Below are 13,648 nucleotides of genomic sequence, written 5' to 3'. Positions count from 1 at the left end.
AATATAAAAATTAAGGCGATTACTTGTAATAAAAAGGAATTGAACAATGGTAGATGAAATGTAATTAAAGCAACGATATGCAAGTGAAGGAGATAATGTTTAAAGTAATCGTTTCGAACTTATAGAGTTGCAGCAAGGTAAAACTAATCTTTGATCCAGCAATGTGGTCTAAAAATGGGAGAGATAACATATAATATAATATAGATAATTTTTAATTAATCTAGGATTCATGATAAGGAGGATATGCCTCGGATTCATCAACCGAAAAATAAAGTTGCGCTAACTAATATATAAGCACAAGCTAAACTAAAGGAAAGAAGGAGAAGCATCAGTTTAAACTTTTCGAGAAACTGATATAGTTATACAATGACATGACATGATTTATCGAGGAAAGAAGGAAAGGAATAACGCACGAAGGTTTAATAATATTTAGACATTAAAATTAGTTGACAGAACCACGGATATACATCTGGCGCTACCAAGTGTAACCAGCAACAAAAATAATTCCCTAATTAGGAAAGGTAATGGGTAATTATTTGAGAGTTATGAAATAAACTACCACAATAGGATTACCGTGGTCTTTGCACTTTATTATTAGTATACAAAAAGGAGAAGGGGGCATTATCTTCTTCAAGTTTGTTAATATGTGTGTATGGTGTGGTAGGGATGAAAGGGTTAATGGGGAGAGTAATATCAGTGAAGGGTGGGGTAAAGTGAAGTAGATCACTCCAAGATAGACGTGTCATTCATGATGTTGTTGAACATTAATAGAATATAACTATAGATCATACCCATCAGTCATAAGTCGGGTACTATAAACCACCATCATACTAACTATCAAACACCCATTGGCATTCCAAAGGCCAATTCCGATCATTAAACCTCTTTTAAAACAGCACTAAAAAATAATTAAAAAATTTCGCACTCTCCTTTAAATTTTAATTTTGTTGGGCAAACTGTGATAGCTGAGATTTGAATTTGGCAGCACTTTTAATATAAATATCATCAATTGTGTTCACAACCAGTTTGAGCAATTTGATCTGATCTGATACTTTTTCATCATCATCCATCAATAGTCATCCATCCATCATGTCTGAGGCTTCACAACAGCATGATATTTCAAATAGTGATTTTGACGTCAACATATTAGACAATGTATTTTCAAAACCAAGTATTGAATTAACTTACCCTTTACCTACTGATCAAGATACTTATGTCAAACTTGATGGGAATGCCAAAGTGATTAACAGTTTCAACTTGTTACATAGTGCCGTCAAGTTTTTCACGGGTATCCCAGTTGAAGATATCTATAGTAAAGCAGAATATCAATACTCCATTCATAAACATCATGATGATTTTCATAAAAAGTTTGAAAATTACATGAATAACAAATTAGAAAGAGAAGATAAGTTATTGGATGAATTGATTTATCAATTAGTTAATCAAGAATTGAATTTGAATTTGATTGATGGTAAGGATTTTCATAAACGATTTGGAGAAGTTAAAAAATTCATGGTGGAATATTATAAACAAGAAAATAAAACCAGATTACCCACGTTCAAATCAATTGAATTCATGAGAACTGCCTATTTAACCGTCATGACATTATTTAAAAAGATGTTCCCTAAGGGTATTTGGTGTTCAAGAAAGGATTTCACTGATTTATATCATAAATATGTGAAAGATCCTCAATCAATTGTATTCTTACCAAGTCATCAAAGTCATATTGATTATATTATCTTACATTTAATCTGTGTGAGATTTAATTTAGCTACTCCTGCGGTAGTAGCAGGAGAGAATTTAAATGTAGCTGTATTTGGAACATTTTTAAAGAATTTAGGAGCTATATTCATCAAGAGATCATTTAATAATGAATTATATACCGAAAGAAATCTTAATAATGTGATTGAATTTTTATTATTAAATAAAATCAATTTCGAAGTATTCATCGAGGGAACAAGATCAAGAGATGGGAAATTATTATTACCCAAATATGGGATTTTAAAAACTCTTACTAATATTTATTTAAAACAAAAATATGATGAAAAGAATCAAGATTTTGATTTGATATTCCAACCGGTTTCACTTACTTATGAACGAGTGTATGAAACAGATGGATATTTAAAGGAATTAGTGGGAAGTGATAAACAACAAGAATCAGGATTGAATATCTTACAGAATGGTATATCGAATTTATTAGCTAATTCAGAAGAAGCTAGGAAAGTGGTATGGGGTAATGATAATTTTAATGATAATTTTTCCAAATTATTAAATGGGAAAATATTTTTTAAATTAGGAAATAATTTCTTATTAAGTGATTTTATAAATCAAGAACTGGATCCCAAATTCTTATCTCATCTTAAAACCAATACAAATTTCCAAATCACTGATTCTAATCATGTCAATTTAAAAAAATTAGGGTTCAAGATCTTACATGAAGTCAATCGTATCAGTTATGTACCTGAAGTTTCAATTGTGGGATTAAGTTTACAAATTTATTATTATTTCCATTATTGTGATATTAATTCATCTTCCACTCATTCCAAACCTATTTCAATTAAGATTAAAGATTTAATTCCGATATTCCGATTAGTAAGTTTAGTACTTTATAATGAAAATCTAACGTCAAAATCAATCACTAATATCACGTTATTAGAAAATTTAATTCAATTACAAGATCATCAAGTGGTGGAAGTTTTCCGAGATCAAGTATTACAATTCTTTAAATATATTCAAGTTCATAAAACCAATGACGTTATAAAGATTTTAAATCCAATTGAATTATTATATTATAAGAATTTATCGATTCATCTTATTATTCAAAGATGTATTGTTAGTTTTATTATTTTATATTTGGGTAAGAGTGGATCAAATCTGTTGAATTACGTATACATTACTAAATTATTCTATATCATTATGGGATTTTTAAAGACGGAATTTTTATTTGATTATAATACGAATAAAAGAAATGATTTAACATTTATCTTGAATGATTTTAAATCATTGAATCTTATTGCAGATGGAGACAATGATGGAGAGTATGTGATTAAAGATGAGACAAATTTAAATATATTTTCGAATTTGATTATCCCATTCTTAGAATCATATAATTTATTAATTGAAAATATCATTGCCTTAACTAATGAAAAAACATCGAAATTACCATCAGTTATCCCTCATGATGTTGATGGAGATGATTTGAAATATCCGGATACGAAAGGATTACTCAAATATATCATTACCAAACATCAAAATAAAGAAAACAATACCTTCTCCCATATTTATTCCCTTGAATCGATCAACAAACAGTATCTTGTTAATAATTTATATTATATTTTCAATTTACAGTTGATTTCAATATTCAAGAATAAACAAAAAACAAAAGCATATGTGAAGATCTTAAATAGTCGAGATTTGAATATCTTGAATCAATTCTTATTACAATTATTGAATAAAAGGGAAGGACAAACATCGGATGTTAATTTGATTAATAATGAAGTTAATTTAAATTATGTGATTGATATTATTGATAAGAGATTTAATCGTGATGTGTATGAATTACAAACAAAGTTGTAGGAAAAGGAGAAAAGGGGACAAAATCATAGTTAGAGAACACTATATATTAAAAAAGTTTGTATAATTATTAATAAAAATGAATAAAGTTATAATTGGTAGCAACGTATATCAAAAATTTAATAAACGATTATGTAATCAGTATACCGAAACAAAATTCGTGAAGAGAAATATTTTGACATCAACAATAACAAATACACAAAGTAAGGATTAAACTGTAAGAATTATAAGTTTGACAGGTAACAGCTAGGTTCATGGATAAAGCTTAGCAAGGTTACTATTAACCATTGACATAAGTTTAACTTCCTATGTTAGGTAAGAGCAAGTTTAATTAGTTGTTGACTTGGCGATTTGTCGAAAAGCTATGACGTAAAATTCGAGCAGACTCGAAAACCAAAAATGACATAAGAATTGACAAACTGGAAAGAAATGATCATAAAAAGAAAAAAAAAAAAAAAAGAAACGTGTCTAAACTGTAAAAACTGAGTAGTTTAAATTTAAATTTTAAAAAACCAGATGATCCTGGGGGAGTGGGAAAGGGTAGTACGATATAATTGTAATTAAGTTTAAATGACTACCACTAATTGTAATGGGGATGGAGACACACTGTACCATCGTCTAGGCAAAACTATAAAATATGGCCATTCCCTTGTACGAATACAAATATAATATATCTAATAGTATAGTTTAATATATAGGGGTAAATGGGTAAATGTCGGCTGATGGTTGTAAGTAGGCCATAGTTAGTTACTGGTAGTTAGTTAGTCCTATATATATATATATTTTACAGGTTATGGTTATGGCTATAAACCCCTATTAAACAATATGCAACCTGTAAAGTTAATCTGTAAAACAGAGGGCTTTGTTCTATCAAAATTTTAGAATTCAGCAATTACTCTTCTTCTTGTTCAAGTTCCATCACATAGTGATAAATAAAAGTAGGCAAAGTAAAAGTTTTTGATATAAGTACCTGATGAAATAATTATTACAGTTTTATAGAAATTTTTATTTTATATCTATCTATCTATAGTTATTTAAATTATCTATTAGTTCCCAAGTGCTATAGTATTTAATCAGACAGACAGACATTAATTGTTCCTCAGACAGACACTTCAGTTCAGTTCAGTTCAGACACTTCAGACACAAAGTTACTAAAGAGAAAAAAAAAAATTGTCAGACAAAAAAAGATAGGGGTAACAACAACCATCTCAACTATCAACAACTACAACTACACCTTCCAACTACGACCTACCACAATTACCACCACTACCACATTCACACACGTCTGATAGACTTTCCCATTCAAAAAGAGTCTTTCCTTCATTCGTTAAACCTTGTTCCCTCCTTTTTATATCTTATCCTTTCATATCATTTATTTTTCAGTCCTCTTCTCCTTGTACCTATCTATCTATCATATTGCATTTACAACAACCATCTTTCTAATTACTTCATTTCCCTTCATTTCCTTATTCATCCTGTTTAATATTCATTCATACTTTCATTCATTGTATTAATCATCATTTCCAGTATATCTCATTCATCCTTTTCGTTCATTCATTCATTCATTCATTTCCTAGTCATCTAACCTAATTCATTTGCATTACCTACAACCATATTACAATGAGAAAAGAATTGAAATATATCATAGGGGCTCACCTATTACTCATACTATACCTCGTTTACCTTACTTTTGACTTGATAACTTTACTTCATGATGATTCATTCAGTGATGCCTTATTAGATGTTGAATTAAATCCAGCGGATGGAATCTTAGATAAACCATTAATCATTCCAAAATTCATTCATCAAACTTATAAAACTACCGAAATCCCTGAGGTTTGGAAAGCTGGCCAACAAGCTTGTGTTGATTTACATCCTGATTATCAATATATCCTTTGGACAGATCAAATGGCTCGAGATTTCATTAGTGAAGAATTCCCTTGGTTTTTAAAGACTTGGGATCTGTATCCTTATCCCATTGAAAGAGCTGATGCCATAAGATATTTCGCTTTGGTCCATTATGGTGGAGTTTATATTGATTTAGATGATGGTTGTGAACGGAAATTAGATCCGTTATTAACTGTTCCTGCTTTTGTAAGAAAAACTATCCCTACTGGGATTTCAAATGATGTAATGGGAGCTGTACCAAGACATCCATTCTTTTTAAAAGTTTTAGATTCCTTACAAAATTATCAAAGAAATTGGTTAGTTCCTTATATAACCATTATGTATTCCACTGGACCACTTTTCCTTTCAGTAATTTGGAAACAATATAAACGGTGGGGAGTTCCTGAAGCTGGGAAAGTTCGTATTTTAATGCCTAATGATTATAAAACTTCCACATTATCATTTTTCGCCATTGCTCCTGGTTCTTCATGGCATTTGGATGATGCTAAATTTATAAAATCTTTAGCTAATCATATTGGTTTAGCGGTATTTGTTGGTTTTGTCATTGCAGGATTAATATTCTATATTGAATATTTATTCTATAGTTGGGTTATCTCCAATAATTTCAAAAAAATGATTATAAAAATTTCAAGTTTCTGTTACTTTTTATCATCTTCATTGTTAAAATTATTCTCTCCATTACATAAATATCAACCCCTTGAAACTTCAGATTCTCAAGTTAAATTCAATACTAATAATAATAATGATAATAATAATAATGATAAACCTTCCCTTATTCTTTCATTCTTTTCAAAGAAACAACAAAATTTCATTAAAAGAAGATCAAGAAAAGATTCTAATTTACCTATAAATTTAGTAAATTTAGAAAAATTAAATGATGTCGATTATGAAATCCCAGATTCTGATTCTTCTCCAACTTCAAATTCTCCTAATACAACTTTTAATGATGATAATGATGATACTTCAAACCCAAGTGATGATGGTGAAACTTACATATCAAAAAATAATGATAATATAGTATAGAGTTTATTTTTATTTATTTATTTGATGATGTCTTTCGTTTACTTTATATTTTATACATACATACAACTTTAATAATCTTAATATAATACACTCATTTTAACGATCAGCTCCAACTTGTAATAATTTTAAATTTAATTCAGTAAATCTTTGTTGTTCATGATCTTTAATTAAAGTTTTAATTAAATCAGTTAATTCATTAACAAATTTAATTGAATTTAAAGATAAATCCAATAATATATTCACATCAATCGGTATACCTCCATTCTTACTTAATTGTATAATCTCTCTATTTTTATTCAACGTTATAATAATTGATCCATCCTTTAATAAATCTTCTTTATAATCACAATCTAATAAATAAATCGCATCTTCATCACTTTCTCCCTTAATGTTTTCTTCCACATTTTGACTTGTATTATAAAATGAATAAGTTAAACAGATTGGAATATGTAAGATACTTAAGGGTTGAGGTTCTCGTTCATTAATATCATGAATGATTATATCTTTACCCCCATTAATGATGGTTATATCTGGCTTTTTAAAATGAGATAATGCTAACATAACTCCAAAACATCCAATATCAATGAAATTCCCATCAAAATTTAAAAAATTTAAATCAACCGTAATCGACCATACTTTCTCTCCACTTATAATACATAAACTTTCTAAATCAAGGGAATTAGATCGACGGATTGATTTTTCAATAATTCGACTTATAAGTACTTCTTCATCTGAATTCTTTCCATTTTCAAATTGTTTCAGAGCCATAGAGTTGATCTCACAATTAATATTGAATATCCCTTCAAATGGTCGATCTTCAAATGGTTTCCTAATGAAACTAGATACACGACAACTGATTTTAGTTAACCCCCATTCTAATTCAATATATCCATATTCATCCTTACTTAAAAAGATATTACTGGGGGTTCTCATTTCATTGAACTGTCTTCCATTCAATCGAATCCCATTCTTAAGTGCCTCTATGAAGTATGTCTTCTCGTTGGTTGTTATCTCTATCTTCCTTGACATCCTGGATTGTTATTTGCTACCTCTATCTCTCTGGTATCTGAATCCCATCCATCTCTGATATTTTTCATTTTCTGCTCTTAAAAATAATTTTTGCTACTGCCTGCATATAATGCATCACCAAAATATTTTGGATTACAACCAGTGGCCAAATATTTTCAACTTTAAATGACGTTATAACTCTATCCTTCATCAAACTACAGATACAACAGATAAAGATAGACAATGTTATCGACAGTGGTGGCATCAAGTTCAGTGGCACCAAGTGTGGTGGTGGCCAGACGTTTGTTACCATTAATTATAAATACATCAGTAAGAAGCTTCACTAATCAATCATTTGGTAGTGGCAATAATTCAGGTAGTGGGAATGGAGGATTCAATAATTATGTTCCATCCACTTTAAACTTCTTTCAAAGAGAACAATTACCCACTAATACTATTATTCGTTTTGTTCCTCAACAAACTGCTTGGATTGTGGAAAGAATGGGGAAATTCCATAGAATCTTGCCTCCTGGTTTAACTTTTTTAATTCCATTTTTAGATAAAGTTTCTTATGTTCAATCATTAAAGGAATCAGCCATTGAAATCCCAAGTCAAAACGCTATTACTAGTGATAACGTTTCCTTAGAATTGGATGGAATCTTATATATTAAAGTGATTGATGCTTATAAAGCAAGTTATGGAGTTGAAGATTTTAAATTCGCTATAAGTCAATTAGCTCAAACTACCATGAGATCTGAAATTGGGTCTATGACTTTAGATTCAGTATTAAAGGAAAGACAATCATTAAACATTAATATTAATCAAGTTATAAATGAAGCAGCTAGAGATAATTGGGGAGTAGAATGTTTAAGATATGAAATTAGAGATATTCATCCTCCTCAAAATGTATTGGATGCCATGCATAGACAAGTATCAGCTGAAAGATCTAAAAGAGCTGAGATTTTAGAATCTGAAGGTACAAGACAATCTAAAATTAATATCAGTGAAGGGGAAAAACAATCAGTAATTTTAAATTCTGAAGGTCAAAGACAAGATCAAATAAATAGAGCCAATGCTGAAGCTCAAGCTATCTTATTAAAATCAGAAGCTACTGCTGAAGGGATTAGAAAAATCGCTAAAGCTATAAATGAAACTCCAGGTGGTGAACAAGCTGTCAGTTTACAAGTTGCTCAAGAATATATTAAAGAGTTTGGTAATATCGCTCAAAAGACAAATACAGTGGTGGTTCCTTCTAACTTGGGTGATCTTGGAAGTTTGATGGCTTCAGGATTATCAATTTACAAAGGATTGAATAAGACTTTTGAAAATGCTTCTAAAAAGTAAGTAAATTGTTGAGTAAATAAATGTGTATATATATTTAAAAAAATATAAAAGTGGCCTATGATGCCCGTTTAAAGAATCCATCTAATGCCCCCTTACCAATGGCCACTTTCTTAACTGGTTTCTTTTTAGATGCTGCTGTGGTGGCTGGTTTCTTGGTATTAGTAGAAGCATTATGAGTTGATTGTACTATAGATTGTAAATTATCTTCAATGACTTTTAAATTCTTTTGATTAGAAGATAACGTTTGTAAATAATCATTCAATGGTTTGAAGTCGTATTTAAACTGGTCGATCAAAGTCTGTTTGAATTGATCCTTCTCATCATTCAAATATGAATCAATTATGAAATCAATGGCATAATGTAAACTTAAAAGATTAATGATATTTTGAATAGGTAATGCGTTATTATGATCAAATAATTTCCCCTTTAAATGAGTAACTATCGAAGTAGAAGACTTATCGTTGGATATATATTCATGTAAGGCTTTGACTTTATTATTGATATATTCCAATGCTTTTGATTTATCAAATTTATAAAAGAATTCATCATTCTCTTCAATCTCTTCACTTATGAGAAGTAATGCATTGGTATATAACCTTATAGGAATCGATTCAAACGGTATGTCAGGAAATAAACTTGAAACTTTATCGATGAAATCATGGATGGTGATATAGTTCTTAGTGAATGATGATTCATATTTAAGGATGATGGAGAGTAATAAATATATCACATTGAACTTGTTACTTACAATCAATGAACTAGATTGTAAGATCCCTCCTTGTTCATCGCCATTTTCAAAAATATATGATTTGACAGGATCTCCATTCTTCAAGAATGGTAAATTCTCTTTATTCCCATCGTAAGGATTCACTCCTTTGATTTCATTTAATTCATAGATATTATCGTCAGTAAGTAAATATGGTTTGGTCTCACTAAGATTCTTAGCAATTGGTAATCGTATCACTTTAAATGATTGGTTCTGATCTTGTGCCTCATTAGGGAACAATATGATCCTACTACTGTTATCAATCAACATATTAAATATTAGTACTTCTATTAAATAAAGGATGTTATATATATATATATACATATGTAAATATTTACGATCTCAAAAAGTATCACCAAAATTTTATATTTGTGGAGGGTTGGTGGGTTGAAAAATTTAAGACGCGTCAAATTTATACCAATCCCACCATGGATCTTATGACGGTTACCACGGCATCTATACTGGATAAGATGATCATGATAGTTCCAAACACACTGAAACTCAATGAACTCATGGATGCAGCTCTTGGATCAACGTTTAATAAATGTGCAGTAGCAATAGCACCACTATTAATTCCTAATGTAACTCCTCTTGTAACATAATCATTTTTTGCAACTCTAGTTAATTTAAACACCAAGTCTCCAATAAGAACACCACAGATTCCACTTAAGATAGTACACACTGCCATTAATGATACGGAACCACCAAGGGCTAGCATTAATGGTGTACCTAAAGCTAAAGTGATGGATCTACCAATGAAACCAATGGATCTAGTAGCTTCAATCCCAATACTATGACAAACGATAGGATAGACAAAGAATGATAAAGCCATGGATGCAGTAGTAGGCACCATGACGACCCAGAAATTATTCACGAAATCTCTTCTATGAGTAAACATGGGTAAACTTAACGAAACAATGGAAATATCTAATAATGATACGAGAACATCACCACACCCTGGCCATTTATATAATAAAGTAGCATCATGAGGAGGCATTAAATCAGTTTGACCGTTGTTATACATTAATTTTGAACTGAAAAGGTTTAAGTATGTTCTACCCGTACGATAATATTCTAAATCTAATAAGAACCCTTGAGGATCACCTTGATGATAGATTAATGAACCAATGGAACAGATGAGTAAGATGAGGAATGTCAGGATTAAGATTGGATGAGCGAATTTCTTGGTTGATTGCCATTTTTGAGGAATTGATAAAGCGATATAAAATGCTGATACGGTGATACTTAAATGATAAGGTAAAAATAAATGAATTGATGAGATATAGTAGAAGGGGATAGAGACGATTAACATTAATCCGTAGAATAACCAATCGAAATATTTGGTGATGAATAAGACTATTACTTGAGATTTTGGACTAAGGTCAGATGCAATTTGAGATTCATTATCTGATTCGATTTCTTCTGTACGTTGACGACTTGGAGTTATCATTAATGAAGGTAAGGAAGTTGATGATGGAGTTGGTTTATGGAAATTTGGATTAGAACCATCATGACGTAATTTTTGATGAACTTGTTGAGGAACTTGAGGAGGTAAGATTGAACCTTCAGAAACAACACTGATATTATTGGATTGATTAAGACTTATATTAAAAGGATTTTCATTAATGGAGAATGTACGAGGTTTTGAATTTGTAGTTGATTGAGAATTATTTAATTCACGATTAGTTGATTTTAAACTTTGAATGTCAATAGTAGTAATATCATCTCTCATAGAAGAGAATAAATGACGACTATTTAATGATCTCATTTCAAGACCTTCGTCATCTTCATCTTCTGAAACCGATCTATCATCTTCAGATCCAACATTGGCTTCTTCATCATCTTCTTTAATATCATCTGAATTAGTTACATGCATCTTGGTATCATCAGTATGTAATCCAAAATGATTTAAGATGAATTTCAATAATCTTATGAAATATATATCAAAAAACATAAGGGCTAAGAACCCCACCACGAAAACACCAGCGATTTTCATACATTCCACGAATGTAATAGGTTGACTTAAAGGTAATACCACGAAACTTGGAATGAAATATACATTGATCCATTTTAAGGAGAAATTCATACATGGTTTAGTTAAGGTTAAATAATGAGTTAAAATCCATGAACTACCTGAACTTATATTATGGATAAATTTATTTTGTTTATGATTAGGTAAAGTAGCAAGGAAATTCAATACCACTAAGAATATTAAATTTACCAACATCATCAATACCGAAGCTGGGAATTTGAATCGAATGACATTGGTTAAAAGGATATTTAATCCATAAAGGATGGTGAAAAGTATTAGCATTCCTATAAGAATAAGGATATATGAATGATAGACGTAATCTTTGGAATACCATAATCCATACATTATCCCTTTACCAAGTTCACCCGGAGTGATATCTTTCCAGAAAGCTATGATTCCATTATTTGATGATGGTTGATCCTCGGGATCAGTTTGAGATTGTTGTTCGATAGCTAAGCTTGAGCCTATGGACAGTCCTTGGTCTATATGAACATTATCACTCATGGGTAACTGTATATGATCTAGTTCTATCTGACTAGTTGACATGTTTAGTGAATTTAAAATTTGAATTTTGTGGGGGAGGGGCAGCACTAATTTAGATTTTTCAGGTTATAATAGTTTTTTTTGAAAGCGATTGATATGAGTTAGTTAGTTGAACTCTTAATAAATTGGCAACGAATGTTAGATTCTAATAAAGTCTGATCCGATATACCCTTTGACTGAAATAGGAAATAACTTGATATTTATATAATTGATAAGAAAACTTCTATAAATAGGAGTCAAATGTATCAAATCAGAGTCATCAAATGACGTATAAATTCGTACATCCATTTTTTTTTCCACTCCGATCGATATCCGGGCTGATGCTACCAAGAGATTTTGTTCAGCGAATTTTTTACTTAGTTATATTATCTCATGTGATAAGGTCTTGTGATGAGGTAGATGGTCAAACTGATATTCAAAATTGTTTATTAACTATGAATGAACTATAGTGAACTGGTTATTATAGATAAGATTCATCATTAGTATTACCAAAATGGTATACCCTTTGAGATAGGCGTATAAAGGGAAATATCATGATATTCCGAAACCACAAATATGTATTCACATGATTCATGATCAGAATACAAACACGTAAAGTAGTATACATTGGGATCAATACTATAACAACTGATACTATTACTTAGCCCATTTGGTGATGATGATTCAAAGTCATCAAAATTTAAAATTATTTTTTATGACACAATCACATGATCCATCCAGCGGTCATTGTTTTATAGTATGATGGGCTAAACACCGGATGTCGACGATAGTCTCTAACATGGTCTAATACGTAAGATGTTACCATTTATAGTAACTTATGCTATCTTAGTTGGTGCAATATTCATTAGCAACGTTTTTATATGGCTTAATTATTGGCTAAAATCTGACTCATTATAGGAATTGTTGCCAAGATAATGAGGCGACTATTGATTCATTTGGTAGCAACCCAAATTAAGAAAATATACCCCAAAATAAAGATTAACCAATATATAAAAGAAAAAAGGACAAATCATATTTAAAAAGTAGAGAATTTGTTTCTGTTATTACAAAAGAGGTTTAGAAATCATGGGAAGGAATATACCGACCACAAACATTTAAGAAATGGTTGCAACTAATAGTATGGAAACATGTACATTGGATACAGCAGCTTTAGTATGATTATGTATTTACACTGATTACAAGTAACTACTATTAGTCACAATCCATTGTTATCTTTATTTCAAACTTTAATTAGCGGGAAGTTGTAAACCGTATCAATTAATGTAAAAATATAAAAGTAATTTGTCAGCAGGCTACCAATTAATAATTTTATTTTTTTTTCCCAAATATCGATGCGGCATCAGGTAGAAACGAAGGCTACCAATTTCAACAATTATTATTATTTTGAAAATGGGGTGTTAATACAAATTTAAGGATTGGTTTATATTTTCTAACCAATTATACGTATTAGA

General features: G+C 30.2%; 6 protein-coding genes across 6 annotated transcripts; 3 read left to right on the top strand and 3 right to left on the bottom strand. All coding sequences in view use genetic code 12, as the record gives it.

Annotated features, from left to right (window-relative positions):
• Positions 1-1,089: 1,089 nt before the first annotated feature.
• On the top strand, positions 1,090-3,576 carry DFJ63DRAFT_286505 (uncharacterized protein; the record flags this gene model as incomplete). The annotated part of the gene is made up of 1 exon (XM_064904977.1): positions 1,090-3,576. One exon carries the CDS (start codon positions 1,090-1,092, stop codon positions 3,574-3,576), a length of 2,487 nt encoding a protein of 828 aa, XP_064762904.1.
• Positions 3,577-5,193: 1,617 nt separating this feature from the next.
• Positions 5,194-6,504, top strand: MIT1 (mannosylinositol phosphorylceramide synthase catalytic subunit; the record flags this gene model as incomplete). Its single annotated transcript, XM_064906065.1, has 1 exon — positions 5,194-6,504. The coding sequence occupies one exon, from the start codon at positions 5,194-5,196 to the stop codon at positions 6,502-6,504; it is 1,311 nt and encodes a 436-aa protein (XP_064762903.1).
• A 2-nt stretch (positions 6,505-6,506) lies between these two features.
• DFJ63DRAFT_125731 (exosome non-catalytic core subunit) lies at positions 6,507-7,850 on the bottom strand. The gene has a single exon (XM_064903333.1). It carries the CDS (start codon positions 7,531-7,533, stop codon positions 6,601-6,603), a length of 933 nt encoding a protein of 310 aa, XP_064762902.1. The 5' UTR covers positions 7,534-7,850; the 3' UTR covers positions 6,507-6,600.
• On the top strand, positions 7,645-9,208 carry SLP2 (Slp2p). Its single transcript, XM_064903329.1, has one exon. The coding sequence runs from the start codon at positions 7,756-7,758 to the stop codon at positions 8,854-8,856; it is 1,101 nt and encodes a 366-aa protein (XP_064762901.1). The 5' UTR covers positions 7,645-7,755; the 3' UTR covers positions 8,857-9,208.
• On the bottom strand, positions 8,912-9,892 carry DFJ63DRAFT_312882 (uncharacterized protein; the record flags this gene model as incomplete). The annotated part of the gene is made up of 1 exon (XM_064906064.1): positions 8,912-9,892. One exon carries the CDS (start codon positions 9,890-9,892, stop codon positions 8,912-8,914), a length of 981 nt encoding a protein of 326 aa, XP_064762900.1.
• A 13-nt stretch (positions 9,893-9,905) lies between these two features.
• Positions 9,906-11,442, bottom strand: DFJ63DRAFT_318652 (uncharacterized protein). The gene has a single exon (XM_064906971.1). It carries the CDS (start codon positions 11,388-11,390, stop codon positions 10,035-10,037), a length of 1,356 nt encoding a protein of 451 aa, XP_064762899.1. The 5' UTR covers positions 11,391-11,442; the 3' UTR covers positions 9,906-10,034.
• Between the last annotated feature and the right edge of the window lie 2,206 nt (positions 11,443-13,648).

This window comes from Scheffersomyces coipomensis (genome assembly GCF_036884675.1).
Source record: "Scheffersomyces coipomensis strain NRRL Y-17651 chromosome Unknown DFJ63scaffold_3, whole genome shotgun sequence".
NCBI lineage: Eukaryota > Fungi > Ascomycota > Pichiomycetes > Serinales > Debaryomycetaceae > Scheffersomyces > Scheffersomyces coipomensis.
This window is presented reverse-complemented; position numbering and strand designations above follow the sequence as displayed.